The 16,562-nt window shown below is 41.5% G+C and overlaps 1 protein-coding gene across 1 annotated transcript; it reads right to left on the bottom strand.

Annotated features, from left to right (window-relative positions):
- Positions 1–622: 622 nt before the first annotated feature.
- On the bottom strand, positions 623–3,128 carry LOC135709287 (uncharacterized). Its single transcript, XM_065231594.1, has 5 exons — positions 2,887–3,128; positions 1,456–2,815; positions 1,198–1,392; positions 994–1,128; positions 623–876 (listed from the first exon to the last, which is right to left on the bottom strand). The coding sequence occupies exons 1-4, from the start codon at positions 2,982–2,984 to the stop codon at positions 1,009–1,011; spliced, it is 1,773 nt and encodes a 590-aa protein (XP_065087666.1). The 5' UTR covers positions 2,985–3,128; the 3' UTR covers positions 623–876; positions 994–1,008.
- Between the last annotated feature and the right edge of the window lie 13,434 nt (positions 3,129–16,562).

The following is a 16,562-nucleotide window of genomic DNA, read 5'->3' as shown; positions in this document are numbered from 1 at the left end:
CACTAGAAATTCTTTTCGAGATGCCCTGCCAAGAAACATTGCCAGTTTTAACAAGGTTCTAAGGGCCTGTTCATAAACTACGTAGACAGTTTTTTTGGGATTCTTGAACCCCCCCCCCCTCCCCCTGCGTAGACAATCGTCCATACAATTTTTTTTAAATTTGTATGGGCCGTGGATAATTGTCAACCCCCCCCCCCCCCCCCCCCTAAACTGTCTACGTAGTTTATGGACAGCCCCTAATGTATTCTACAAGTCTAAATCATGGAATTATCCTCACAAATCCCTTAAAACTCTACGCAGGATTCACGAGAAATTCTACCCTCAAAATTCGATTCCCTTGGTATTTTTCACGGATCATAGAATCCTCTTTACAATCGTCATGGAATTATTCACAGAGGTAATTTTTACTCCTAACTCACGCAATTGACTTGAAGTTCTAGTAAAAACTCTTAGAGTTCTTCACAAAACTCCCCAGGAAATTTCCTATGCACAAAAACTTGGTGTTATTGGAACTGATTTCCGAAAATCGGAAAATACGAAACGGTAAAATAAGAAACACTATTTACTCTGGATGACCAAGATTTTTTGATTTTTTTTTTCGAACACATTTGGCGTGGTTTTATTCAAGTATGATGATAATGTGATATTGACAAAATTCTTTGATCATTTTTAAAACTAAATGTAGACGTTGTGTCAATTCTCTGAAAAAAAAGATAGGTACCGACTAATCCAATCCAGCGGCTTGACTAAAAACTTTCTTTTATTGTGCCATCAGTACCTATCTTTCTGTTAATATTATCTCGATGATGTTAGTCATGTCTCTCGTTACGTATACGCTTATTCAGCCAAATGTTTGTGTATTGATTCGAAAACAAACTAAATAGAAAGTGGTAATGAAATCTTCTGACAATCTCTACCCAGTGATGATAATGCCTCGATTACGAATGCATACTATTATCTATTTCGAACTACTAATATTGATCATAAACTTACCACTAGAGCTACCGATCAATACAACCGGAAACGTTCGAGTAGGGTCACCTCCTCGCGGAACTTTTCCGTCTCGCCTGACGAATCCCACTGCTGGAACATCGTCTGAAATAGGATACCATCGAGGTAACATTCGTCCTGTAATTGAAAAGATTAAATAGAACCGTTTCGTAGAAATATTGGAAAGATTCTCCGAAAAACATTTACCATGAATGTATCATCCAGTCCTGCGCTGTAGAAGCTGTGCTTTACCAAGGTGCGCATTTTTATGTACATAAAGTACAAATGGAACGCACGAAGATGCAAATGCTTCGGCAATTCATGGGCCTCCGGTGGCTCGCGGACACACCGGTGGATTCCCAACAGAAAGATATCCGCCTCAAAGGTATCCATCATGTTCAACTGGTTGATAAACAAGACAATAAACTCGCAACACACTCACAAAAACCAAGATTATCAACATACCTTAACCATGTACCGCAACGTTACGCTATCTTGCAACAGCGAGCGCTGATCGGTCTTCCAGAAGAACTCCAATGCGTGGCGATCCAGTTCCATGCCTGTGATGAATTCCAACATGCGAATATTGAACTCCGGAACAATTCTGCTAAATCCCTCCAGCGAGAAGATGAATTCCAACGAAGGAACATACAGCCCTTCCGGGTACTCTGGTTCCAGTTCTACGGTGGCATATTCATCCTGATGGCTACGTTTAATGTTCACATACCGCATCAAGGTGGGATCCTTCTTGTGCTGTAGAATCACGCCACAAATACGCCGGTAAAGAGACATACAAATCTCGTAGAAATCAACATCACGCTGTAGCCAGTACCGGTAATCGATGAACGTGATTGAAACGGTAAACTTCATTCCGTGATAGATGTCATAGTTGAATGAATCCTGCTTTTTAAGCTGCATACTGACCGAGTCGTTATTCTGTTCGGTGGACAGGGTAATCTTGTTGATGTCGTAACTCTCGCAAACCGATTTGAACTCATCGAACTTCTCTATATATTTCTGTTCGCCAAATAAATCCCGAGCAATCTTGAGGTAGTCCAGCTCCTGCAAGTTACCGGCCGTCTTCTTCACATACATGGCCAATGTCCTGAACACAGTTCGTGAATTTTTATCGAACTGCATTCGATCAACAAAGTTGCAGAAAGTCTGAGTGGCATAGTACCGATCCGCGAGAGCCGCCAGCAGTCTCATCTGTTTGGCGGAAAGCTGCAGTGTTCGCCTTATAACCAGCGGGTCGAACTCATCCGTCGTCATTGATTCTACCGAACAGTTTACCAAAGACCACAGCTTGTACCGAGGAAACGCCAATCCACTGTACAGCAGTACAGCAAAGTTCTTCGAAATGATCGCAAGGGCATCGTTAACCGACGCATTTTTGACAATCTCCTGATGGCGAGTATTGTCCCATGCCCAAAGGATCTTACCATACTTGCGAACAATCTTCACTACCGATTCCGTCCAGATGCGTTCGATCGGAATAAATCGGGCATCTTCGGCCACCCTGCTATAATGCTCATTTCCCAGATAATCAATAATTGCACACTGCAGATTGTACCGCCAATCCTTGCTACTACCCTTCAAATCATCCTCGTCCGGGATGATCTGTCCGCTGGTGTCAAAGTACGGCCCATTGGTAATGAAAATCAACTCTGCTCCCCATTCCTTCATCTTCGCCACGAACCGTTCCAGCTTCTGGACCCGCATCCGCGAAATACCGCAAAGATCTCCCATCTTCTCTCTGGTGCCCGTACGCGTTAGGTACCCCTCGAGCTGGTCGTAATACATCAGATCGATGATGATCGTGGGGCTGCAACAAATCGAAAACCATGAATGACAACAATTGCCTAGTTTACCACAAACGCGACATTAGTTTTTTACGTTTTGCCATCCCTTTTGCTCTCGTGTATGCGCTGCTCAATGGAGACCGTCTTGGAAAATCCATTACTTCGAAGGTAACTGGAAATTACTTGAGTCATCTTCTACAATAAACTTGATCGCTCTGTTCAAAACAAATGGAACTTTCAAATTTGTATTAACAAGAATACAATGGCAAATAGTGCAGGAAACAATATCATCCGTAAAAATAACACATCACTCATGAAAAACGCGGAAAACAAAACCGTTAGGATTGGGCGACCTTGACCGATCTTCTGGCTCTCCCCCAGCGTTGCCAGATATACAGATTTATCGGCATTTATACCGATTTCCGAAATAGATATACACACTATTTTTATATCGCTGGAAACCAGCAAAATTTTGCTGGATTTTGCCGAGCTGTAAAACCAGCAATTCTTCCAGCAAAATATTTTTGCTGAACGACCAGCAAATTGACCCTACAGAAAAGTGACAGCTGTTTACTGGAAATTCAGCAACACGTACTGGATATTCAGCAAATTAGCGTGGCAATGATGTTGCTGAAAGACCAGTTATTTGAATTGGAATTGGTTTTCAAACTGATATAAAACTCAATTGTATTTGGTATTTGATTACACGCATGAACATTTCACATATCAATCACATTGATTATTCACTTGTAGGCGTTGAATAAATTTCAAAGTGATTCATAATTTTATTGGATTTATCGACGGTTTTTAAACTCATTTGATGTTCAACCCGGCAATATTTGCAGCGAGCTTTGCAGCTACAGATATACAGAGAATCGGTGTAATCCATATAAATATTGAGTTCACTATACATTTGCGAATATTCTAATTATATTTTACCTGTAATTCATGATTAGTTGCTCTCTTCAATAGAAAAACAGAATACGCGGGAGAGTGAACGGTGATGATTTTGACGTCTCATACAAGTTACTGAGCATCCAGCAAAATATCTCAAATTACTGAACATGCAACAAGATATAGTTTTGCTGGAAGCCATTCAGCAATGTGTTTTGCTGGAACTCGATCCCAAAATTTGGTGTGTAGGGCATCTTTAGTGGCGATCCAATTGGTTGGTTTGGTCTAAAATTTTGGAACAGACCCAGACCGAGCCCTTGCACTGGTGGTCTATATTTTGGTTTAGACTAGTTCCAAAATGTAATCTTTTTAAACCAGTATAATTATCGATCTATTTTGAACTGAATTTGGATCAAGGCAAGCACTGTTCCAAACTAGTTGTCGCACTCGAGATTTTGTTTTGTTTTGTTTCGTTGTTGGGGTTTTTTCAGCAAAACTCGATTTTCTACACGCAGTTACTCGATTTTCTACACGCAGAAATTTTTTTCGTTGAAACAAAAATATTTGAGGTAAATTCAAACGTAAACTCAGTTTGTTATGGCCACAAAAATAAACAAGGTTTATTTCAAACGTATTCCATGTTTGAAGTCATGTAATATTAATGTTTAAAATAAAAATAATTTTACGTTTATTTTATAAATATTCGTGTTGAAAATAAACGTGAATATTTTTGTTTGGTTTGACAACAATGTGAACAAAAATAAATATGTTTATTTTAAACATGCTTCTTATGTTTGAAAGAAACATACTTAATTTTAAATTATATTAGCATTTGTATGTAAGATAAAGTAGAAAAATGGATTGCCAAGAGATGAAAAAACGATCTGCTGGAAGATCTCGAATTCAGTTTGATTGCAATGCTCGTTGCAATGTAGGATTGGAAATGCAGGAATTGGAAGATGAGGATGATGAGAAATCGTTGAGTTCGGTAAGGAAAGAGGATGAATGCAGCACTGATTTTAGTAAGAAGTTGATCCAACAAATTAATCATTCGAGTCAGGATTGTGTGAATATGATAAAGCTTGCTGAAGTTTCGAAGCAAATGGAAAATGAGCGGATGAAGTTGGAGAAATTACGGAAAGAGCAAGAACACAAGGCAGGTGTAAATGAGGAGCATGTTTCGGATCTGTTTGTGGCAGGAGAGAAGATCAAAGACAAAAGCTCGAAGCAAACAGGAAGAAATGACTTTTTCTGAGGGGGGGGGGGAGATGCTGGAGGTTCCGGAATAGATTCAAATTTCACATGTCATTTCGGATTTTCGTTTCCCTTTGTTATGATGCTTACCTAGGTGGGTTTCCGCATCCATGACTTCGGTTTTGTTGCGGGCCCTTTTGCAGTTGATTTGCAAAGCTGGGGCATTTTTTTTTCCGAATGTAAACAAGAAGAAGAAAATGCAGGGCACGCTAAAAAACGTTTACCCAAATTCTATATTGTTGAAATAAACATGCTTCTGACTATAATTCAAATTAATATATTTTTGTTGCAAACATGGTTTTAATTTATTTTGAATTATTTATATGTTTATAGAATGAACATTTTTATTTTTGATTTAAATGAACAAAATTCGGTTCCGTGTAAGAAACGCGGGCTGTTGCTGCCGGCCCTGACGTCGCAGCTGCGAAAGGATCACAAGGGAGACATCCGGACGCTTCTGTTCTGCAGGATTTTCCGGGCATGTTCTGGAAACTCCCAAGGAAGTGGCCAGTTTCTGACTTTGTCCAAAACTCATCGTGTGACACATCAAATCACATTAGATTTCAAAAACAAAATATCAATGGTAGTCAAATATAGTGCACAGAATCATGTTGACGGGCACCTTCAAGGAAATGGCCAGTTTCTGATTTAATCCAAAACCCATCATGCGCCACTTAGCAAATCACATTAGATTTCAAAACCAAGATCTATGGAAGTCAAATAATGTGCCCAGGACCATCTTTCTTACACACAAAAAATAATCGTTGCTAAAATTAAAAAATCCGTTGGTAGAATTGAAAGTTTGCGTTGGTTCTTTTTGGTAGAAAGCGGTTAGCTTTCAAACCAAAAGTCAGCAAGCTGTCAAATCAAAAGTAGTCACCTCACTACTTTTAAAAGTTTAAACTTTCAAAATGAATTGTACTACTGTCAAATGAAAAGCATGACAGTGTTGAAATAAAATTGGATTATTGTTGTTTCGAAACAAGCCTTTGTCAAGAAACTTTAGTATAGTTAAAATGAAATGAGCTATTATTATCGATCCAAATAAAATCATTTTCAACATAACAATATTATTTTTATTTTTATTGGAACATAGCTAAAGGTTTCCGTTTGGCTTCCACATTACGTTTAGCTATAGGCAAATCCGGGCTGTTCGCTTGTTAAAACAGCTCCTTCCTTTGATCCCGTTACTGAAGACGCGATCGCGGATGGGATTTTCATCTCGTCTATAGGGATAATTTCACCTGGAGGAAAAACATAGTTTAGCTATTTGGTACGGGATTTGCTAGTCATAAATACTAACCTTTCATAGCTGATTTAATGCTCGATTCGCCTTCGCGGTTTTACATTTTCTCTGTCATGCAAATGGCTTGTTTAACTCCGATGGTGGCTAGAAGTAGCATAGGGAGAAAACAAATTCCGTTGCGGTGTAGTCATCCAAACCACCAAATAGCAACTATGCGGACTATGTAGATCGTGATCCTGGCCGGAGGAGAACTCCCTTGAACCTGACGACCGACTCGACATTTAGATAGGATATCCGGATTAAAGTTTGGCGAATCGAATTTATGGAAGAGGTATAATCATAACCTGAAATCGGGCAGAACAAGAATATAATAAAATTTATTCATTTGGATAGCAAACATCTAATTAAAATTTTACTTACCTGCCTAAAGGTAAACAGGAACAATAACAATCTGTAGTTATTGTATTGAAACATGACCAACATTGGAAATGGTAACAAAAATGCGAGATTTTTGGGGTTTATTATTTAATTTTCACTACTTAGCGGTCAGATTGGCATAAAGACTGTAAATGAGCCGGCTCAGTTCAGTGCTGCCAATAAGTCCCTACGAAGATGTATTTTTGACAGTTTAACAACTTTTCTTTTAAAAAGTGTACTTTTAACATTAACAAGTTGAAGGTGAAAGAAACACTTTTAAATAAAAAGCATTACTTTGGTTTTTAATGTTTTCGTAGTTGAAATTACGAATTTTGGGAAACTTTCAATTTAAGAATGCATTAGTTTTATTAAAACAATATTTGTTTTTTGTGTGTACTTCCAAGCATCTTTCAGGAACCCCTAGGGAAGTGACTAGTTTCTGATATGGTCCAAACCCTGTGATGTGTCAAATCTCGTAGATATTAAAAAAAACAAGATCAGTTTAAGTCAAATATAGTGTCCAGATCTAGGGGAAGGACAGCTCCAAGTATCAGTATCAATACGGATGGTGGAAATATTAAATATTTTAATATGTGTGATATTTGCGAATCTTACCCTTAGCCTGACAGTTGTTTTTTTTTGTGTTTGAATATTTTTGGTTTAAAGTGTACATTTGACATTCGTTTAATCAAAAATGGATTTCACACGAGAGGCTAGTCATTCCTTGATGATCTTGCTGGCCAGGGCCACCAAAATCCGCTCCTTGTTCTCATAAATTTGGCATTCTTTGGTAGCTGATCTCAGTGCACATAATCTGGCGCACTTCCGTTCCCAGGAAATTGTCATAAATTTCCACGAATTCTTCATCGTCTGCAATCCAATGTTCTGTCCTTCGATGGAACGGGAATCGACTGACTACGGTGCCCCTGTAAACGGAGTCCCATAGTGATGGTTCCGTGGTCGTAATACATTCGCCATGAGCCTGCAATTTGGAAAGATTTGCTGCTGGGGGAACTTGCCTAGTCCAGTACCGTTTTTAACATCAAAAAAGCCGAAGCCGAAAACGATCAGAGCCAAGATGACTACATATAGGTGTTCTAATGTGTCAAATTCATGATTCAGCCATGTTGGATTTTTGTATGGGACAGCGACCGAGTTTGTTTACAATTTGCTCTAAAACCGCACTTTTCCCCCCGCGACCTCCTCGCCTATATAGTGAAAAAGCTGTATCACCATTTGTATACCCACCATGATCAGAGCTATCGAAAACAAAAATCTAGGCAAAAATGATGAAACAGAAAGCTGCAGGAACATAAACAACAACGGTGAAACGTCATTAAGTGTATGCGTTAAAGCTACACTGTTATTTTTTTTTTACTTTTAACTTAACAGTTAATATCATTAATATTTATACTAAAAACTACACTGAAACAAATCGACATGTATCGTTTATTGGGTCCATCTTATAACATTGCAATGTCAGCAGATTTATCCATTCTATGTGATGATTGATAGATTCCATCGGATTATCACTTAAAAACTATGACTGCGATATGGAATGATTTATATCGTAATTTCACATACTTAGTACTTGATAAAACTTTGCTTCGAACAGTGTTAGCGATAGGTAAGATGTATATGAATATTGTCTGATATATTTCATGGTGAAAAACTGTTGATATGTCATGGGTAGCAACAGACATCTAGAAACTAATGGAAAATCATATAAGTTTGCACTATGAGAAAATTCAGTAAAATATACCTGTTTTCATAATGAATATTGCTCACTAAAAGATATATCTTATAAGACAATCATGTATATTTTATTGGAGTTGCTTTTAACGATTTTTGACGTTTGTTGATATGTCACGTGCAAACAGACATGTAGAAACTATTGGACTGTCATTTAACTTTGCAGTATAGGAAAACATGTATATCTAATTGAAATAGCTTCCTTTGATTTTTGAGGTTTAAAGATTGTAAACAGATCTATCCCAATCATTATATAGTCATATAGATGTGCCTTTTAAGAAATCCAACAGCAAACATTTGTTTTGGCCGAGGTTTTGGCATGGCTTTCCGGGATGAATATCGCTCCCAATAAAAACATCTTACATGATTGTTCTTTGTGAATTATTGAAACAATTTTCAACGATGTTATCATACACTCATTAAAATGATTAGTCGAACTAAATATTGCTAGCAAAAATGATACTGTATTGAATAATCTTTGTTTGTCATTGTTCCATAAGATAAGGGGTTCCGGAAAAGAAGGTTTTGAGATTGAAAAAATGGGCATGATTCTACTGCAATATTTACTTTGCTAAAATTCTAATTGTAAGCCTTCTACACGGCTAATTCAGATTTCAGCACTAGTACTCGAACTCCATGAACCAGTTCCCTGAACTCATATAATGTAGTCGTTGTTTTATTGCACACAGGAGCATTAAGCAAGATTTGAATACACGACACCACCGAAACGGAGCATAAATTTGTCAGTGCTATTTTTCTTCACTCTAGCAAAACGAGCATAACGTTGCACTACATTCCATGTCGGGAGAGCTGTTCTTACTTCATGCTAATTGAACGAGCTCAATCTTGAAGTCAGCCGTGTCCCAGTGGAATCGAGTGCAAACACCGAAAGCATCACACTTCAACAGTTCTTGATCGAATCCCAAATCAGCTACAATAAAAAAAGACACAACTGTGAAAGCTCCCCACTGCGAGATGTTTATTTTTCGATTTATTTTTAGAAATCGATTAAATATATGTGTCAAAAGAAGAAGTAAATTTCATGTGGTTTTCACATAAACTTTACTTCGATTGATTTATGACACATATATTATGTTGTGGTGAAAAGTAAAGCTTATGCTTATGGGTTTCAAATCCATTTCAGTTAATTATTATAATTTGACCGATTTTCATTTATCATATGACGATCATATAAAAGTTACCAAATTATCAGCATTGTAAATGTATCAGATATTCATATAGAATTTATCTGACACATTTTCAATCATATAATTTTCATTGGATTATCTTATAGCGCAAATTTATTAGACTTCCACATAACAGGAATATGTCATATTGGCTCAGTGTATAATAGCTACCAATATGAGCAATTTTCACACCAAATATTACTTCATATCAAGTTGTACTTCCCCTAGGTCCAGATCCACATTGGCCAAATTCTGGTATGTTCCGGGTACCCCCCAGGGAATTGTCCAATTTCTGACTTGGGCCAAAACCCAACACGCAACAACATACCAGACAAATTTCAATAAATACAGGTTTTTATTATTATTTCACTGGGAAGCACGAGGAGCAGGAGGACGAGCATGTCGTGACCGGACCGAGGTTTCCAGCCTTGGTCACGGCTACACGAATTAGCGATGCAGCTCCCACGGGTCATTTGTTTATGCTGCTGCTGCTGTTTCTGTTGCTGCTTTTTCTTTTGCTGCTGCTGCTGTTTCTGTTGCTGCTGTTTCTGTTGCTGCTGTTTCTGCTGCTGGTGGTGGTCCGTCACCTCCAAAATTTCTTTTGCTGCTGTGTCTGTTGCAGCTGTTTCTGTTGCTGCTGTTTCTGTTGCTGCTGTTTCTGTTGCTGCTGTTTCTGCTGCTGGTGATGGTCCGTCACCTCCAAAATTTCTTTTGCTGCTGTTTCTGTTGCAGCTGTTTCTGTTGCTGCTGTTTCTGTTGCTGCTGTTTTTGTTGCTGCTGTTTCTGCTGCTGGTGATGGTCCGTCACCTCCAAAATTCGTTACAAGAATGACTTCAACGAGTTAGTTTAAATGATCTTTATTTTAGTTTAACTTGGACGATTACCATATAAATTTTTTACTAAGTGATTTAATGATTTCTTCATCTTTAGGTATGGGCAAAATTCAAAATTTGTTTTACAGAATTAGTCCTAGACTTAGTACACGGTCGACCACCTTGGTGGGATTGGTTTGTTTTGTTTTAGAATTTGAAGAGAAACTACTTAATACTACTATTTACAGCTTAAAACTAACCTACTCTACTATATACACTTAACCTACTATGTACAAATTGCTTATTAAAGCATGTTCAGAAAGATTGCATTTTTGAATAAATTTAGTTGTCATATCATCAATTTTGGAATCTACTTTGGGAATTTCTGCCTCTTGATGGAGGTCTGCTATTCTTGTGTCGAATGGACGATCTAGGATCATCCTCAACACTCTATTCTGTGCAACCTGGATTTTGTTCCTGTGGGTCTGAGCGCACGATTCCCACACCGGGGCGGCATAGAAGATCGCGGGGGCTATGATCTGTTTGTAAACAGCCAGTTTGTTTTGCCTTGAGAGGCGGGATCTGCGGCAAATGAGCGGATACAAACACCTAACCAAGGCGGAGCACTTAACCAGGGTTTTCTCTATGTGCGAGCGGAACAGGAGCTTCTCATCGAACAACATCCCGAGATAAGTAACATCAGTGGACCACTCGACCCTTGTACCATCCATTATTACGGTACAGGAGGGAGACGGTTTAAGTTTTAATGATTGTCTGTGAAGGAACATGATCGCTTGGGTTTTCGAGGCGTTGATTTTGATTTTCCACGTGGTGGCATAATCAGTAAAGGTGTCAAGGCATCGTTGGAGCTTGTTCGTAATTTCACGAGGTATCCTACCCTTGACAGCTATCGCGGTGTCATCTGCAAACAGAAAGAACACGCAACCGTCTCCTAGAGGAGGGATGTCCGACGTGTAGATGCTGTAAAGCAGTGGTCCCAGCAGACTCCCTTGCGGAACACCTGCTGGGATCGGAAATTGTCCCGAAAGGGAACTATTCAACGACACCCTGAACGACCTTTGCTGGAGATAGTTACGGGTGATTTTCACAAGGTATGGTGGAAAGTTAGAGTTACAAAGCTTGTATATAAGTCCGTCGTGCCAGACATTGTCAAACGCCTTTTCGACGTCTAACAAGGCCATGGCTGTGGACTTGGATACAGCTTTGTTACTTCGGATGTTATTCATCACCCGCACTAGCTGATGATTGGTGGAATGCCCCTTGCGGAACCCGAACTGTTCCGGAAGAAGAATGTCATGTTCCTCCACAAACTTGTTTAGTCGGCTGAGGATCAATTTTTCGAACAGCTTGCTCAGCGCTGAGAGCAGGCTAATCGGTCTGTAGCTTGACGGTAGTGAAGGGTCTTTCCCAGGTTTGCGGATCGGGATGATTTTTGCCACCTTCCAGATGCTTGGAAAGTAGTGCAGCTCCAAGCATCTGTTGAAGGTGGCAGCTAGCAGCGAGTGCACCCTCGGGCTGAGATTTTTCAACGCTAGGTTGAATATTCCGTCAAACCCGGGAGCCTTCATGTTCTTACTGTATTTCAGCGCTGAGCAAATTTGTTCCTCTGTAATCCGTTCTTCTGGAGGGACGGCACAAGGGGAGGCATCTAACGTCTGGACGCACTGCGCAACCTGGTTCTCGAGTGGACTTGGGATTTTAGAGCCAAGCAAATGCGACTGGGCAATGTGCTCCCCAATCGCATTGGCCTTCTCTTCGTTGGTGATAAGCCGTTCGTCATTGACTCTAAGTGGTGGAATGGGCTTGGGGTGAGACTTCAGCACCTTGGCAACCTTCCAGAATGGTCTGGAACGGTCGTCCAGGTTCTGAACGAGCCGCCCGAAACTCTCGTTCCGGATTGAGACCATTCTGGAAGCGATCTGCCGATTCAGATCGACCATTTCGTATTTACGCTGCAGATCCCCAGTCCGCTGAAACTGGCGTCTACGAACATTTCTGAGCCGAATCAAGAGTTTGGTGTGGGAATCAATTGCTTGAAACTTACCCCTCACAGGAACTCGTCGAACGCACTCTTCGTCAGCCACGGATATGGCTTGGTGGAGACCCTCCAGGGCCCGGTCGATGTCATCCACTGTGTCGAGCGGTGGGTTGTCGTCGATGTGGCGGTCGACCACGCGTCGAAACTGAACCCAGTTGACTCGATGGTAGTCCTTCCGCTGGCACGGTGCAGGGGCCACGTTGTAGCCCAGCTCGGTCAGCACCGGTTGGTGGTCCGAACTCAGGTCGTTGACGGCAACCGGCTTGGCTAATCTGGTGTTTGCCAAGAACAGGTCCAGCGTCGATGGGTTGCCCGTCGGTGATGTGAAGGTTGGTTCGTCCGGAAACCAGACGGAATAGAGACCATGCTGGGAATGGTCGAATAGCAGGCGGCCGTTCTGGTTCTGCTGGTAGTTCCGCCAGGCCTCGTGCCGGGCGTTCAGGTCCCCTCCGATTACAAAGTGGGCATTGGTGTGGGTTATGATGGCAAGGTCGTTCTTGAACTGCTGTGCTGTACCATTGCTAACGGTACATTGCCGGGGGCAGTAGGCGGCGATGAACCGGACGTTTCCGGTCGATGTTTCCACCTCTATGCCAACGGCCTCGATGATGGAAGTGCGGTAGTGGGGTAGGGTGCAGTACTTGATGCCTTTCTTGATGATGACCGCGACACCGCCCCCCCTGGAGCTGGTGCGATCAAGCCGGACAATGCTGTGGTCGGGCAGCCAGAAGCTGTCACCGGTCTTGAGGTGAGTCTCGGTGAGAAGGCCCACGTCGATGTCGTGCTTGCGGAGGAAGTCTGCAAGCTCAATGTTTTTCGCCCCTACGGAGCGAGCGTTCCAGTTGGCGATCTTTATGGGTTCACGGTCCATAATTAGCGACGAAGGAGATGATAGCTTGGAGCTGTTGTGTTCTTGTTGCGCAGGTGTGCTTGATGATGATGGCCTGGGCCAACAGTGTGACGATCTCATCCGTTGACAGCGGAGAATCGTCTGTAGTTTCACCGGTTGTACCGGCCAATCCCGGAGCAGGGGGATCCGTCGATGGGCCGGAGGCTTGACTGGGTACTGCAGCGGCAGCCGACTGGGCAGCAGCCAACTGTTGGTTGAGCGGGAGCGGCGCCAACACTGGAATTGGCCGTGGTTGGACCGGTGATAACGGAGGAAAGTTCTGCGCGTTGTTTTCCGGGACCTTCTTGCGACCGGGCTGGTTGTTGGACGAGGCCTTCTTCCGGATCTCGGCGTATTCGGCCCGCTTCGGACAGGCCTTACTCGTGGCCTTGTGGGCAGCACCGCAGTTGGCGCATGTGGGAGCGGCTTCCTCGATGCTGTCGCAGTCGTCGATCTTGTGGTTTTTGCCGCATTTGATGCAGCGGCTGGCCATGCGGCAGTTCCTGGTGCCGTGCCCGAACAATAGGCAGTTCGAGCACTGAGTGACGCCACGGTGGGTTGGCTTATACCGCTCCCACTTTACTACGATGTGGAACAGTGTGCGTGTCGTATGGAGATCCTTCACGGTTGTGGAGTTCTTCTGCAGATGGACCAAGTAGAGCTGGTCACGATACTTGATGGCCTTGCTGCGGGTCATCTTGTGGATTTCGACCGGCTTGAGGCCGTTCGCCTTAATCTCGTCCATTAAGGTGGTGGTGTCCATGTCGTGGAGCCCGCGCAGCACCACTTTCAGCGGCTTGGTGGCCTCGACGTCGTGGGAGAAGTACTCCAGCTTCATCCTGTCCAAGAGGGCCTGGACTGCGTTGTAGTGATTTTCGGCCGAGACCATCAGTTTGTAGCCTTCCGTGCACCGTTGAATGGTGCAGCGAAGGCCCTGCTTAATGTAGAAATCCAGCTGCTCCCATAGCCCGGGAGGGAAGCCCTTCACATAGAAGGGTGGCAACTTAACTTTTTTCGGCACCGTCTCAGGGTCCGACTGCGGCTGGGCTCCGTTCTGCAGGGCGGAGAACGGATTGTTGCTCAGCAGCTTTTTTTGCTGCTGATACGGTGGCGCTGCTGTCTTCAGGTCTGGGTCGTTTAGTTCCGGGAGGCCCCGGCTGCGGGTCCGCAACGCCTGTCGGGATGGGCAATGGGGTTTTCTTCTGCTTCTTCTGGGCTGGCTCGGTGGTCGCGCCGTCTCCTGGGAGAGTCTGTTTTCCCGGTAAACCGGCACTCGCGTTACCGCGCGATTTCTTACCCATGGCTGGGTCAGCGAGAGCGTCACTACACAACGCGGAGCTAATTCGACTTGCGAACGAACGAACGAAACTAGAGAGAATTCAAATCGACTGAACTGCTCAACAGTCTGGCAGCGAATGATGATGCTCTGCTCAACAGTCTGGCAGCGAATGACTTCAACGAGCTTAGGTACTTCATATTTATACCTGCTAACCTATCAAAATTCTCTAACCAATGAGATTCCGTTTACATACGGACTATCATGCTTCACGCTCACTCGATTCTACTCATTATTTGTTCAACTCTAACTCTATCTACTACATTCTTCCCCTCTTCTACTCTCCTTAATTGAGGACAGGGGGCATTATATTCACCCATTTGGGCGAATTTCATCTACCCTCTCGGGGGGACTTTCATCTATCCTCTCAGAGATATTTCATCCATCAGGTGATAATTATTTTCAAACTTGCCACACTGATATTTATTTCAAAATTATCAATATCTGTTATCATTATTCATCAAAATGACTACCTATTTCAATATAATCATTGAAATCAGTGTCACCAATTTCAACCGCGTACATGAATATTACCGTTCTATTCAAGTTTCAGATGAATTAATTATCCATTAGGTCATGGCTATTTATCCATTACGTCATGGTAAATTTCTTCAATTTACTTTTCCATCCATCATGTTGTATCAATTCTTATTTACCATGAATCAGGTCATGGTAATACTTATTAACCATCCACTATACCATCTATTTTGCCTTGAAGTTTTCTAGCTTCGTGAAATAATACATATTTTGCCTCGGAGACCTTTCACTCCGGAAATTTTCAAGAATTATTATTATTATTATTTTAAGCATAGTATACCATCCTTCACGTCATGGTAAATTTCTTCAGTTTACATTTTCATCCATCATGTCGTGTCAATTCTTATTTACCATCCATCAGGTCATGGTAATTCTTATTTATCATCAATCAGGTTATGGTAATACTTCTTTACCATCCACTATACTATCTATCTTGCCTTGAATTTTCTCCTTTCGTAAAATAATACATATTTTTTTTTCGGAGACCTTTCACTCCGGAAAATTTCAAGAATCCTTATTATTATTATTTTTAGCATAGTTTACCATCCTTCATGTCATGTTAAATTTCTTCAGTTCACATTTCCCTCTATCATGTCGTATCAATTCTCATTTACCATCCATCAGGTCATGGTAGTTCTTATTTACCATCCATCAGGTCATGGTAATTCTTATTTATCATCAATCAGGTCATGGTAATACTTCTTTACCATCCACTATACTATCTATCTTGCCTCGAATTTTCTTGTTTCGTAAAATAATACATATTTTGCCTCGGAGACCTTTCATTCCGGAAATTTTCAAGAATACTTATTATTATTATTTTTAGCATAGTTTACCATCCTTCATGTCATGGTAAATTTCTTCAGTTCACATTTCCATCTATCATGTATCAATTCTTATTTACCATCTATCAGGTCATGGTAATTCTTATTTATCATCCATCATGTCATGGTAATTCTTATTTACCATCCATCAGGTCATGGTTATTCTTATTTACCATCCATCAGGTCATGGTAATTCTTATTTACCATCCATCGGGTCATGGTAATTCTTATTTACCATCCATCAGGTCATGGTAGTTCTTATTTACCATCCATCAGGTCATGGTAATTCTTATTTACCATCCATCAGGTCATGGTAATTCTTATTTACCATCCATCAGGTCATGGTAATTCTTATTTACCATCCATCAGGCCATGGTAATTCTTATTTACCATCCATCAGGTCATGGTAATTCTTATTTACCATCCATCAGGCCATGGTAATTCTTATTTACCATCCATCAGGTCATGGTAATTCTTATTTACCATCCATCAGGTCATGGTAAGTATGCTGCGAAAATTTTCTAAGTTTTTTTTTTTACTATCTCACTATACTCACTTTTACA

Source organism: Ochlerotatus camptorhynchus, unplaced genomic scaffold (assembly GCF_037179485.1).
Source record: "Ochlerotatus camptorhynchus isolate MF236.1 unplaced genomic scaffold, CSIRO-AGI_Acam_v1.1 ptg000357l, whole genome shotgun sequence".
Lineage (NCBI taxonomy): Eukaryota > Metazoa > Arthropoda > Insecta > Diptera > Culicidae > Ochlerotatus > Ochlerotatus camptorhynchus.
This window is presented reverse-complemented; position numbering and strand designations above follow the sequence as displayed.